The sequence below is a fragment of the Oncorhynchus tshawytscha genome, linkage group LG01 (assembly GCF_018296145.1).
Source record: "Oncorhynchus tshawytscha isolate Ot180627B linkage group LG01, Otsh_v2.0, whole genome shotgun sequence".
Taxonomy (NCBI): Eukaryota; Metazoa; Chordata; class Actinopteri; order Salmoniformes; family Salmonidae; genus Oncorhynchus; species Oncorhynchus tshawytscha.
Genome location: NC_056429.1, coordinates 63497811 through 63511102, shown reverse-complemented (window position 1 = coordinate 63511102; position 13292 = coordinate 63497811). Strand labels below are relative to the sequence as shown.

The window sequence follows — 13292 nt, the reverse complement described above, 5'->3', positions numbered from 1 at the left end:
GAGTCTTCTTGAGTATGACACTATAAGCATGGCACACCTGTATTTGGAGAGTTTCTCCCATTCTTCTTTGCAGCTCCTCTCAAGCTCTGTCAGGTTGGATGGGGAGCGTTGCTGCACAGCTATTTTATGGTGTCTCCAGAGAAGTTTGATCGGGTTCAAGTCCGGGCTCTAGCTGGGCCACTCAAGGAAATTCAGAGACTTGTTCTGAAGCCACTCCTGTGTTGTCTTGGCTGTGTGCTTAGGGTCATTGTCCCGTTGGAAGGTGAACCTTCACCCCAGTATGAGGTCCTGAGCACTCTGGAGCAAGTTATCATCAAGGACCTCTCTGTACTTTACTCCTTTCATTGTTGCCTCAATCCTGACAAGTCTCCCAGCTGAAAAACATCCCATCAGCATGATGCTGCCACCAACATGCTTCACCGTAGTGATGGTGCCAGGTTTCCTTCAGACGTGATGCTTGGCATTCAGGCATAAGAGTTCCATCTTGGTTTCATCGGACCAGAGAATCTTGTTTCTCATGGTCTGAGAGTCTTTAGGTGCCTTTTGACAGCCAAGTGGGCTGTCATGTGCCTTTTACTGAGGAGTGGCTTCCATCTGCCCACTCTACCATAAAGGCCTAATTGATGGAGTGCTGTAGAGATGGTTGTCCTTCTGGAAGGTTCTCCCATCTCCACAGAGGAACTCTATCAGAGTGACCATCGGATTCTTGGTCACCTCCCTGACCAAGGCCCATGTCCCCCGATTGCTCAGTTTGGCTGGTCGGCCAGCTCTAGGAAGAGTCTTGGTGGTTCCAAACTTCTTCCATTTAAGAATGGAGGCCACTGTGTTCTTGGGGACTTTCAATGCTGCGTAATATTTTTGGTACCCTTCCCCAGATCTGTGCCTCGACACAATCCTGTCTCGGAGCTCTATGGATAATTACTTCGACCTCATGGCTTTTTTGCGCTGACATGCACTGTCAACTGTAAAAAAAATGTAATCCATTTTAGAATAATGTAATAAACGTAATAAAATATGTAAAAAAGTCAAGGGGTGGGAATACTTTCCGAAGGACATAAAGTTGCCTTTGAAGTTGCTAGGCTGCTACACACTCCATTCTCACATATGTGATCCATCTGTTGCCACACCTCAACAGGGACTTTCTCAGAAGAAGGGGATGCATTGGATCTATATCTGTCTCTCTCCATCTCTTACATGCTCTTCCCTAACATCTGGGAGTAGTTGTGCTTCATACACCAGAGAGAATAGTAACATCTCAAAGTTAATGTCTTCCTTTTTTTTTTTTTTTTTACAATGACGTGCATCTGCCAGTGCACTCTGCACCTCATAAAGCCATGGACATCTGACATGGTGCTCTAAGCATACAGATCACCTGCCTGCATGAGCCCTGAGCAGACAGATTGAATTACATACTCTAGAAACAGCCCTGCTGGCTCAGCACAAAACAGGATTTGTGGAGAATGACTTTAAGGATGAAAAAAATTCTAGTTGTTTGTAACTGGTTCCACAGCATTTGTTTGTTTACTCAACTACTCAAGTGTTACCTGAACTTTAAACAAAATGTTGTTGGCCCAGACTTCGCTCCAACTTGAGAAAACTTAAGCAAAAATTCAGGCTACTTAAAATGATGTGTTTGCTCAACTCCTCTCAAATGTTCATTCAACAAAAAACATTTTCTTTGGCCATCAACACTAAAAAGGCTGTGGAACTATTTACACACCCACTATTTACACACCCAGTGCTTTTGACATACCATGTTTTCATATTTGACAGACATGATTATTTTGTCCATGTTAATTTGGACAGTAATTATTATTCAACATATCCTCACCTAGGATTTAAACTCACTACCACTAGGTTCACAGCATACCGACCTTCCTGACGATCTTCCTGCTACGCCACCATGTCTGTGCCAATGACTGATTTCACCTGTATTACTACACTTTGCACTTCAAAATAAATCTCAGCTCTGTTAAAAGTACAATCAAGTACATGTTTTAAATATATCATAGTGATTAAGGAGTAAAATTAAAACAGAGTTAATATGCCCCACCAACATTAGACAACTACACAGAAAACCCTTACATCGTTGAAATAAGTCAATCAAATCCATGATGAGAGACTAGTCAGATTAACTGATAATAGACACAGACATTATGGCGTAGCAGGAAGATCAGAATGCTGTGAACCAAAAAGTTGAGAGGACATGTTGAATAACAGTTACTGTATAAATGGACATGCACAATGTATTCATGTGCATGAATATGTAAGTATGTAAGTTGAAAACATTGTATGTTAAAAGCACTGTGTGTGTGTTTGTGTATAACCAGTTGCACAGCCTTTTTTTAGTAAAGCCTTTATTTGCTCAAATAATAATTTCCAGCTGAATGAACATATGAGACAAGTTGAGCAAACACATTCATTTAAGTTATTTAGCTATGCCTTCCAGGGGTTATAGCAACACACTATTTAGTATGCATGGTCCATAACTTATCCATTGTGTAATAATATGTCTATTGGGACCCAAGGCAGGGGTTTTGAATAAGTGAGTGAGGGAATACGTATTTCCCATTGCCCTTGTTAAATTTATGTTCTTCAAATGTTATGGATTGTGTGAATTAATAAATCTACTTTTTACTATGTTGTTTCCAGCAAGATCAATTTCCAAAGAAATCCCCAAAAAGGGAATTAGGGCAGCACGATATGGGCAAAAAATATCATTGCAATTTTTTTACAAAATATTGCGATTGCGATTTTACTTGCGATATAGATCAAAACACTTGGGTGAACTGATGGAATCCTAGAAATAGAATGATTTATATTAAAAAGCAAAGTGGAAAGCAGCATCTTTCTTGTTTGGAACAATCTGTTGACTGCATTTGACCTAGAACAGAACAGCATCTAAACTTATAGAGAATCTAGCAGCGAGGAGGAAGAACTGCGCTACTTGAATGAGTAAACTATAAAAACAAACATTGCATGCAGCTGAGTGACATTTCAAAGGATTGCATGTGATATGAATCTCTTGAGATATGGATATTGCACATGTCAATATTGCGATTTCGTTGTGCATTCAATTAATTGTGCAGCCATACAGAAAATACATTGGATATTTGTATTCATAGCGGATGGCATGGCAGAACAGTGACTACTAACCTGGTCTATCCTGTAGGGCTGCTGTCTGGGCAGGCTGTGGCAGGGTGGTGACCGCGGTGGGGAGAGGGCAGTGTGGGCCGGCAGGGCCCTGTGGTGGGGTGGGACTGGGGGCAGAGGTTGCTGTCCCACACTCAGGGAGACAGGCATGGGATGGCTGATGTGGATGGGCTGGTAGTTGGGCAACCGCCGTAAGCTGTGTGAAGGGAGGAGAGGCTCCAAACTCTGGTGGGATGGCTGTGAGGATGGAGAGAGGGGGAGGGGATATGGAGGGGAAGGGAGGTAGAGAAGAGCGCTGTTAGTTTGTGTTTTCTGTCAGGGCTTGAGCTATTATGTTATCCTTCCTCTGCTCCTCCTCAGATCATTTATCTTATTTCCTGTTGGAGTCTCACAAACAATCATTTCAAACCCCTGTGACCTATGTACAGTAGCTGGATACAGCTAGGAGAACCCAGGCTAAAACTATACCCATGTTCTCCATCATGGATGTACTATTACTATGAATTAACACGTTTCACAGGCAGTCAATAACAGAAAACATAGTAAGTGAATCTAACACACTGAAACGGTCAAAGCCAGCATCAGATTGCCTGTCCAGAACTGCTGTTAGTCCTCAAGAATAAACCTAATTGCACCGGAGATGGATAGACTGGCTGAACTGGCCTGGCCTGTAGCTACGCTACGCCAGGCGACCTGCAGAGAGTCTGCTGGAAATCTGGACAGGGGGAACTGTGACTGCCAGAACAAACAGTAAACAGCAAGTAGACTGAATACTGCTGAGGAGCCAGAGTTACGTTCACTAGAGGAGACAATACTGGTGTTGGAGACGGAACTGGGTTAAGCATCCTTCCTAGCCAAGCCAGCAAACCCTTAACTCCTGAACTCTGACCACAATGATACACTCCAGCTGTTCTCCATGGGAATCAACTGTGGATGTTTTAATGCGCACACACACACACGCGCGCTCGCACACACACACACGCGTGCACACACACACGCGCGCACACATGCACACACATGCTTATCAATTCTAAAACAAGTCCACCCCAATTTGCCTCTTACTCTTGACTCCACCAACTCTTTTCTCCTGTGTCGAAGTACACGAAGGCTTTTATCTCAGGCAGAACCATTATACACAGCCCTATGATGATACTGCACCATGATCACCATTTCATTTAAATGGTGCGGCTTCTCAATCAAAGTTTCTTCAGCCTTCTGCCAGCAATACTGTGGCCTCATTAATATTTCTTCAAGAAAGAGATGCTGAGACTAAATAAATTATACGCTTAGCTGTCAACTTGTTTTGACAATAAGTCTGGAATGAATAGGTTCAGTTAAGCATGGTCTCAGACCAAGATGATTCCCTGTTGTGGTGCTGCGGTTTTGATACAGTAGGATTGCATTAGAAATCCAATGATGTGTGACCGATAGTTTGTCAGCAGTTAGTTTGTAATACTTCTTTGCTAACACACGTTTTAGCTCTCCCTACATCCATCTTTTATATAATGCAAAGTGTACTTGTTACATCTTCCATTGTGTAGGCCTATAAGTGAACCATACTAATCAATTGATCATAAGGGAAGGTTGGGGGAAAGACTCCAGCTCCCTCACGTGTAACAAACAGTCTGTGTTCTACTAAAGTGACTATCAGGGAAAATCAGCTGCCCCTTAACTCAGCAGCAGAAAGAGACCCACCTTGTATACGCTGGCACCTGGAGGCTTGGCTGGGGGCTTGCGTCGTGAACTGTACATGGACTGAGTCTGGCTGGGACTGGTTGCTCTGGTGGATCCAACAGACCTATGAAGACAGAGAGGTAACATTCCAACTACTATACTTGTCTTCTACGAACTACTATTATACATCTCTTAAAAAGCTGCAGCTTTGAGACACACAGTAACAGGCCTTCCTCTGTACACAAGGCCCACGTGCATTGTGAGGACTATGTGCTGGACTATGCGTCTTCCTCTCACACGGTTACTATCGCTGTGAACACATCAAATCACCAGAGAGAGACCATGGGACCATAATGCATATTAGAAACAATATCTCTGTCATTTCTACAAGATAATCATCTCTACACGAAAGCATCTCTATAAAAGTATTTCGCATTGATATCCAGAACATAAAATGAAACACAGGTGTGGGAGGAGGTGTCCTACTGTACCTCAGTTTATCCATGGTGGTCTTCTTGTTGGTGAAGAGCAGACGGACCAGAGTCTTCCTCTTGAGAAATACCAGGAACCCAGCACCCATCAGGCTGAGGAGGGTGGCCAGGATCGCCACGGCAACCCCCCTGCTGTCGGCTGACGTCACATACGACAACACGCACATTAATACACACACACGCACATCTACAGCACGGCACAAACAAGACACATAGGGAGTGTTAATAGAAGCCACAGCAGGGTTTTAGTACATTTGACATGATTTAAATGATTATTTCCTTCCGTTCTTGAATGACCAGACAGGGAAAGTTGTACGTGTCTAGTTGTAATGAGTTGTATGTCGCTAGGGTGAATAGGTGACCGAGGTAGATCCGTCTGCAGGTTTGGAGAGCTTAGTCGAGCTTCAAAGTAACTGTCTGTGAGCAGGTTATGAAAGTACAGCTAAAGGTGTTACCCTGATTATTATCCCAAACTAACTCTCTTAATCTGCCCAGGTTAGTGGAACACTGGGTGCAGTTAGTGGAGTATAAAGAGGACAGAGTGTACTTATTTCTTATTTGACCATGCTGGTCATTTATGAACATTTGAACATCTTGGCCATGTTCTGTTATAATCTCCACCCGGCACAGCCAGAAGAGGACTGGCCACCCCACATATGCTCTCTCTAATTCTCTCTTTCTTTCTCTCTCTCGGAGGACCTGAGCCCTAGGACCATGCCCCAGGACTACCTGACATGATGACTCCTTGCTGTCCCCAGTCCATCTGACCGTGCTGCTGCTCCAGTTTCAACTGTTCTGCCTTATTATTATACGACCATGCTGGTCATTTATGAACATTTGAACATCTTGGCCATGTTCTGTTATAATCTCCACCTGGCACAGCCAGAAGAGGACTGGCCACCCCACATAGCCTGGTTCCTCTCTAGGTTTCTTCCTATGTTTTGGCCTTTCTAGGGAGTTTTTCCTAGCCACCGTGCTTCTACACCTGCATTGCTTGCTGTTTGGGGTTTTAGGCTGGGTTTCTGTACAGCACTTTGAGATATCAGCTGATGTACGAAGGGCTATATAAATAAATTTGATTTGATGATTTGATTTGTACTGTACCTGACAGTCTCATTGGTCCGCTGTCGAGGCTGCCTCCAAACCCCGCCCTCTCACAGAAGGGAGGGGCCCAGTGCTCCTCACAATGGCAGTTCTTCTTGTTGTTGCACACCTAGGATCCCAACGCATGCTGGTTAATATTCAGTTGACACATCTTCACCTGTACAATACAATACTGTCCATACCTTTTGTTCTACCAATAGATACTGGTCAGAGTACAGGAAGACTTGTGTGCTAGGCCTCTAGGCTCTAGGGATCATCCAACACAGTAGTGAGAGACTACATGGCAAGGATCCATGGGATATGGCAAGTATGCATGACTTATTTTGCGTACTTTATAAGCTACCAGTATGCATTGTACTTGCCTATGACACACATGACATACGAGAGATGCATTCATCTGGCCCACAGGCCTGCAATTCCTCAGAAAATTCCTCAGAAAAGCCCACATCTGAAATGCTTGAATTACTTCTACAAATAAACTATACACTCGTTCCATCAGACTCATGGGTTTTCATGTGGCGGGCACCATAGACTGTGCAGTGTCAAACATGATGGAGAAAACATGTACAGGGGAGAGCCCATCCCAAAACACAGTTATCCGAGCAGGAAAAGGATCCAACAAGATTCCCTGGAGGGATAATGGAGTCCAGCTGTCAGCTGCAGGGAAGTCTGTGGCTGGGATCGCTCCAGATCGGATCTGGCCCCGAACTGGGAAGAGCTTTCCCTGCCTGTCTCAGAGTGACTGACACTCCCTTATGTGTGTGGAGTGTTTGGGGCCAGAGGTGGTCAGGTCAAGACTGAAGGACACATAAGAAACCCTGAGGGGAGCTCTAAAGATGTGATAGGATTATGTCACAACGTACTGTACAGTACACTTGCAAACACACTCATGCACATTTAACGTTATACAGAATGACATCTACACTGAGCCACATATGGAGATGCATACTGGCTCTGGATTTATTTAAAGTCTAGCTAGCTAACACACATACAGTGAAGATTAATTATTCACATTCATTGTTTTAACAATATCTTATGACACGGGCAAACCAAGGTTGACCAACTCTGACCAACATGGCTGACCTTTGGACCATCATAAGAAGGTTCACATCCATTCTAGTATTCTAATTCCTAATTCTATGGTCTGAATATAGTCAATATATAATGTTCAATTTAGATAAATAAAGACACTAATGTGTAGTTAGTAATAGGGGTGACATCACCACCTAGTTCCACCTGTTCTTAACGAATGACTAGATCATACATCATCCAAATAAATGTCAAATAAAACTTAAAGGAAGCAATTATTATTAAGGTAGACTAGGGCCATTTCTTACTCCAGCTTTGATTCTGTGTTTTATATTCACCTCTGTTAAAGATGGGGCAACCATGCAGAGGTTCAAAAGTCACAGTAAGAAAATCTGACCCAGGGTCCTGCTTTTCATTCATTGAACAGGAAGACTTGTGTGCTAGAACTAAACAACAAAGTAAATACAACATAAAAGGCTTCTCTTCGCAGTATTAATACCTATTCGAACAGCAGTGAGCATTTTGACTAGTGCTAGTGATGCTTCCAGACTATAGCTACTTGCTAGTATTTTCTCCTGCTGCTTGGCCTGCCTTCTCTTTGCCAAAAGATGATGGATGACACTTTAAGCAGAACATAAATGATGCCATTAGATGGGATTGATTTAAACCATCTGGAGAGATGAAGATTGATTGTAAAACCATCGGGGTAGCTGCCATGACTCACAGGCAGTGAGTTAACTACAACTACGATAACTACATTGGCGCTCTGTGTAGTAAAGGGCCTACTGTACTACTCTACTGTGTGGCAATGTTGAGGTCAACAAGATGCTGTGATGCGTTAATAATATTGACATGACAACAGTGTTACGCTAACATAGGGAAATAAGTCACCACATTCTAGATACGTAACATAAAATGATACCCTCCGACACGGAGTACTCACCCCTCGTTCGCTGCACTTCCCTGAACATTGGTGCACACCAAACACACTGACATTCTGGCACTGACGATTTAGACACATCTATGGAACAGAGAAAGAGTCCTATTGAATAAATGACTTATCAAATGTGAAGTACTGTAGTACTCCAAATGTGATGTTAGCTATTGAATGGAAGGTATATCTTCAGAGAACTGCTATCTATTCCATTCTCTGAGACCCAATTCAAATGATCCCAGTGATGACAGTAAGTGATTGGTTTGGAATTGGGCTAAATACAAGCCTTGGCATTAGCATCCTCACCAGCGGTGACTATAGTCTCTCTCTAGTTCTGCTTGATAACAGGTGCCCTACAGAGTACCCTCACCATGCCCTCTCCACACGTGGTGCCAGCCAGAACCAGTCCAGGGTCAGGCATGTCATCACCCAGGTAAACGTGCGTCCCCCGACACAGGATTCTCCCTCCTTCCTGAAGAGGGATGTTGGTTTCTATGGAGACGGCATTGGTGCCAATCACAGGCCGGTTGGCCCCTCCTTGACACTGAATTTTACCACACTTTGCGTCTCTGTGTTTAAAAAAACCAACCAACCCACACACATTCATGCACACACACACACACACACACACACACACACACAAATGACAAGGCATAAAGTTAAACACTGACAATCTCTGACATGTGAGAGATGGTGTGTAATTGTAACCAAAGATGAAAGACAACTAGACAGCCTTTGTCTCACCTTAATGACTCCCTCAGTCCTCCAGTCATTAAAGCAATTACATCAATTAACAAATGCTTGATTAGAGATCCAAGAACAATTAGCCGACATGAATAGTATAAAGTGTTCATGAATGCTTCAAACTGTAATTTGCCTTATATCATCTCCAAATTGTGTTTTTAATTATTGTTCCTTCCTAGACTATTTCTCCCATATAATGTGCCATGCTGATTGTCAATTGGCACTCTTGATAATACCAATTCAGATAAACAACATTGTTTTATTCCTTGGTCTTTCTAGCTAGCTCTTTTTGCTTTTAAGGTCAATAGACATGACATACATCACAACAGCTGCTAAGTCTTACCGGGCTTCACATTTGGCAAACAATCCTTTGGAGTCCTTGCCACAGTTCCCGTAAGGATCTCCTGCTGAGTTGACCCTCTCAAAGCAGATCCCCGGGGCAGGTTTGGCTCCTGCAGGAGAAAGAGAGAGTGGAAGATAGAAAGAGAGTGAGAGAAGGGGGGAAGTGAGAAGGGAAGAGAGAGAGTGAGAGAGGGAGGGGAAGAGGGAGAGAGCGAGATGTGATGAGTCAGAGATGTAACAAAGCATCCCATGAGCCAAAGGTAACCCCTGACCTCCAGATGTTAAGGCAGGTCAACTGAGGAGGAACCTGTCTTCATCAAAAGGATTGTTTACATGATGTCTGTCAGCTTGTTCTGTCCAGGTGCTGCATGGTCTCTCCCTTGACATTGAACTGATTTATAAACTAGGATTAATTGTTCCTTAGCTACTTCAAGAAACATGTTAAGGAAAGTTAGATGTATTCATCTGATCTCTCCAAACATGGAAGACTGTCAAAAAAATCAAATCAATCAAGACTTCCAGTCCCCTGGGGGGCGCCCTACTGACCTGGTCCCCATAGTGTGATGCACTGCTGCTCGTGGGTCTGGCAGATGCCGTTGTAGCAGTATCCATCCACTTTGTGGCAAGAGTGCCCGTCATGCAGGTACACGTTGGCAGGGCAGTGGGGGTTGGCACCAGTACAGAACTCTGGCAGATCACAGGAGTTACTGGATTCTCGACACGGTGTGCCAGCAGGCTTCAGCTGCAGAGAGAACACATAGACAGACAAATAACCACACACCCACAACTCAATGACAATGGAATCAGAAGGGCAAACTAAATTGAAAATGTTTGGCATCTTTTTTTGTACTCTGGAGGGCCCTGTGCTTGAATACACCTTGATTTAAAAGTCATTTTCTTTTTACTGTAAACTCTCACTTTTTTAACATGTCAATGGAGCAGAGAATTTGATTTTTTTAATCACTTCAACAGGGAGGAAAGAGGGAGAAAGAGAGAAAGAGACATAACGAGAGAGCAAAAGTGCGAGGGATGGAGAGAGAGGGAGGGATAGACATTTGTGAGAGAGGGAGAGGAAGAAAGATAGAAACAGAAAGAGCAGTCTTACCCTGCAGTCCTCGCAGCACTGTCCGTGTGCACACACGGCATCTCCCTTCAGGGTGCAGGTGGTGGCATTGCAGCAGGGGTTCATGCATTCCTGAGACACAAAACAACAAATGGACCTCATTATCGGTCTGGACCCCCGAATCTCAGCTGTCGTTGCTGTGTCCGTGTCAGATCAGTCTTCCAGGTCAGCTGGTCGGACAGAGCACCGTCAGTCCTCAAGTCCCACAGCACAGCCCTTTAACGCTGTGAGCTAAAGCCTGGAGATACAATACCACGGCACAAACAGACAGGAGAGAGCCCATTCTCTGTCAGGGTAAACATATCTTCGGTCCCTGTACGGGGCTCATATGTTTCGGAATTGGTTCGCTCTGGAGTTAAAACAGCATTCTGTTTTAATGTCATGTGATGTGCATTCTATACAATGGGTGGGTGGATGTGGAGAGACACAGATCAAGTTTAGGGTGTATTGTAGGTTGGGGGTGTGGTAGGGTAAGGGAACAATGTTTGAGATTTCATTGAAGGTGAATCGAGTGAAAGGATGTTGTAGAGGTAGTTGAGTGGTTGGTGGGGTGTGGTGAGGTGAGGTTGGTGGGGCTTTGAGGCTCCTGAGTGCTGGAGATGACAAACACTGAAACACAACAAAAGAAAAAGGAGCCCACACAGGGAATGAGATGAAGAGAATGAAGGGGTGTTAGAGAGAGAGACAGATAGCTGCTGGAGAGGGAATGACAAGAGGTGATGGAGTGAGAAATGAACTAGGATTAAGAGAGGGAGAGAGAGTAGAAGTAGATGGTTCATGTGATAGATTAAAGGAGTAAAGGACAGAGTACAGAACGGTGTTGAAACCCCGTTTAGATCTTTAATTAGAGGCTGAACCCCAAGAATATTCTCTTCCAGGCCACAACAGAGTCCCGGCTACACCATCTCTCCTTTTTACTTCCCAACAAGGCCCTGGTGCGTTGACGCTGTGGTCTGACGACATGTTGATTCTGATGGGTCAGGACTAGAGGTGGCTTAGTTGGCTTCTGCTTCACTGTTGAAGGGAGTTTTATGGGATTGGCTGTGCTCTTGTGGCCTGACGTCAGCCTATTGTTTATGGGGAGAGAGGGATGCTTTCATCCCCCGGTCCAACTGGGCCTGTGGTGACATCACCGGGTCACGGAGGGTCACGGGGAGGCGGGGGGGTGATGGAACGGTAGTATGCCAACCCAAACCACACAGCTGGCATTACAGCGTACTAATCATTACCTGATTGGAAATACCTCATGCTGTAATTGAAGTGACACTGGTCTCATCATTGCTTGACAAATCTGTAAACACTTTAGATCGAATGACATCAGTGTGTATCATTGGGGTAGACTCAAAAGCACAGATATGTTCTGTTTATTAGTTTCGTCATTGGATGCCACAGTAAATGAGCTAGTCACCTCGGAGAGGAGTGGATACAGAGAGATACAGTGCCTTGCAAAAGTATTCGGCCCCCTTGAACTTTGCGACCTTTTGCCACATTTCAGGCTTCAAACATAAAGATATAAAACTGTATTTTTTTGTGAAGAATCAACAACAAGTGGGACACAATCATGAAGTGGAACGACATTTATTGGATATTTCAAACTTTTTTAACAAATCAAAAACTGAAAAATTGGGCGTGCAAAATTATTCAGCCCCTTTACTTTCAGTGCAGCAAACTCTCTCCAGAAGTTCAGTGAGGATCTCTGAATGATCCAATGTTGACCTGAATGACTAATGATGATAAATACAATCCACCTGTGTGTAATCAAGTCTCCGTATAAATGCACCTGCACTGTGATAGTCTCAGAGGTCCGTTAAAAGCGCAGAGAGCATCATGAAGAACAAGGAACACACCAGGCAGGTCCGAGATACTGTTGTGAAGAAGTTTAAAGCCGGATTTGGATACAAAAAGATTTCCCAAGCTTTAAACATCCCAAGGAGCACTGTGCAAGCGATAATATTGAAATGGAAGGAGTATCAGACCACTGCAAATCTACCAAGACCTGTCCGTCCCTCTAAACTTTCAGCTCATACAAGGAGAAAACTGATCAGAGATGCAGCCAAGAGGCCCATGATCACTCTGGATGAACTGCAGAGATCTACAGCTGAGGTGGGAGACTCTGTCCATAGGACAACAATCAGTCGTATATTGCACAAATCTGGCCTTTATGGAAGAGTGGCAAGAAGAAAGCCATTTCTTAAAGATATCCATAAAAAGTGTTGTTTAAAGTTTGCCACAAGCCACCTGGGAGACACACCAAACATGTGGAAGAAGGTGCTCTGGTCAGATGAAACCAAAATGGAACTTTTTGGCAACAATGCAAAACGTTATGTTTGGCGTAAAAGCAACACAGCTCATCACTCTGAACACACCATCCCCACTGTCAAACATGGTGGTGGCAGCATCATGGTTTGGGCCTGCTTTTCTTCAGCAGGGACAGGGAAGATAGTTAAAATTGATGGGAAGATGGATGGAGCCAAATACAGGACCATTCTGGAAGAAAACCTGATGGAGTCTGCAAAAGACCTGACACTGGGACGGAGATTTGTCTTCCAACAAGACAATGATCCAAAACATAAAGCAAAATCTATAATGCAATGGTTCAAAAATAAACATATCCAGGTGTTAGAATGGCCAAGTCAAAGTCCAGACCTGAATCCAATCGAGAATTTGTGGAAAGAACTGAAAACTGCTGTTCACAAAT

The 13292-nt window shown here is 43.9% G+C and overlaps 1 protein-coding gene across 2 annotated transcripts in view; it reads right to left on the bottom strand.

The window, feature by feature from the left end:
• LOC112254711 (disintegrin and metalloproteinase domain-containing protein 12) overlaps positions 1-13292 on the bottom strand; it is a 140742-nt gene that overhangs the window by 4180 nt on the left and 123270 nt on the right. Inside the window, exons 13-21 of one of the 2 annotated variants that reach the window (XM_024427498.2) lie at positions 10577-10666; positions 10018-10213; positions 9473-9581; positions 8756-8954; positions 8395-8472; positions 6423-6531; positions 5319-5505; positions 4849-4951; positions 3157-3390 (exon numbers count right to left, since the gene is read on the bottom strand). In XM_024427498.2, the coding sequence (XP_024283266.1) occupies positions 3157-3390; positions 4849-4951; positions 5319-5505; positions 6423-6531; positions 8395-8472; positions 8756-8954; positions 9473-9581; positions 10018-10213; positions 10577-10666 (1305 nt within the window). The remainder of the gene's footprint in view (positions 1-3156; positions 3391-4848; positions 4952-5318; positions 5506-6422; positions 6532-8394; positions 8473-8755; positions 8955-9472; positions 9582-10017; positions 10214-10576; positions 10667-13292) is intronic. The other variant, XM_024427504.2, reaches the window with a different exon arrangement.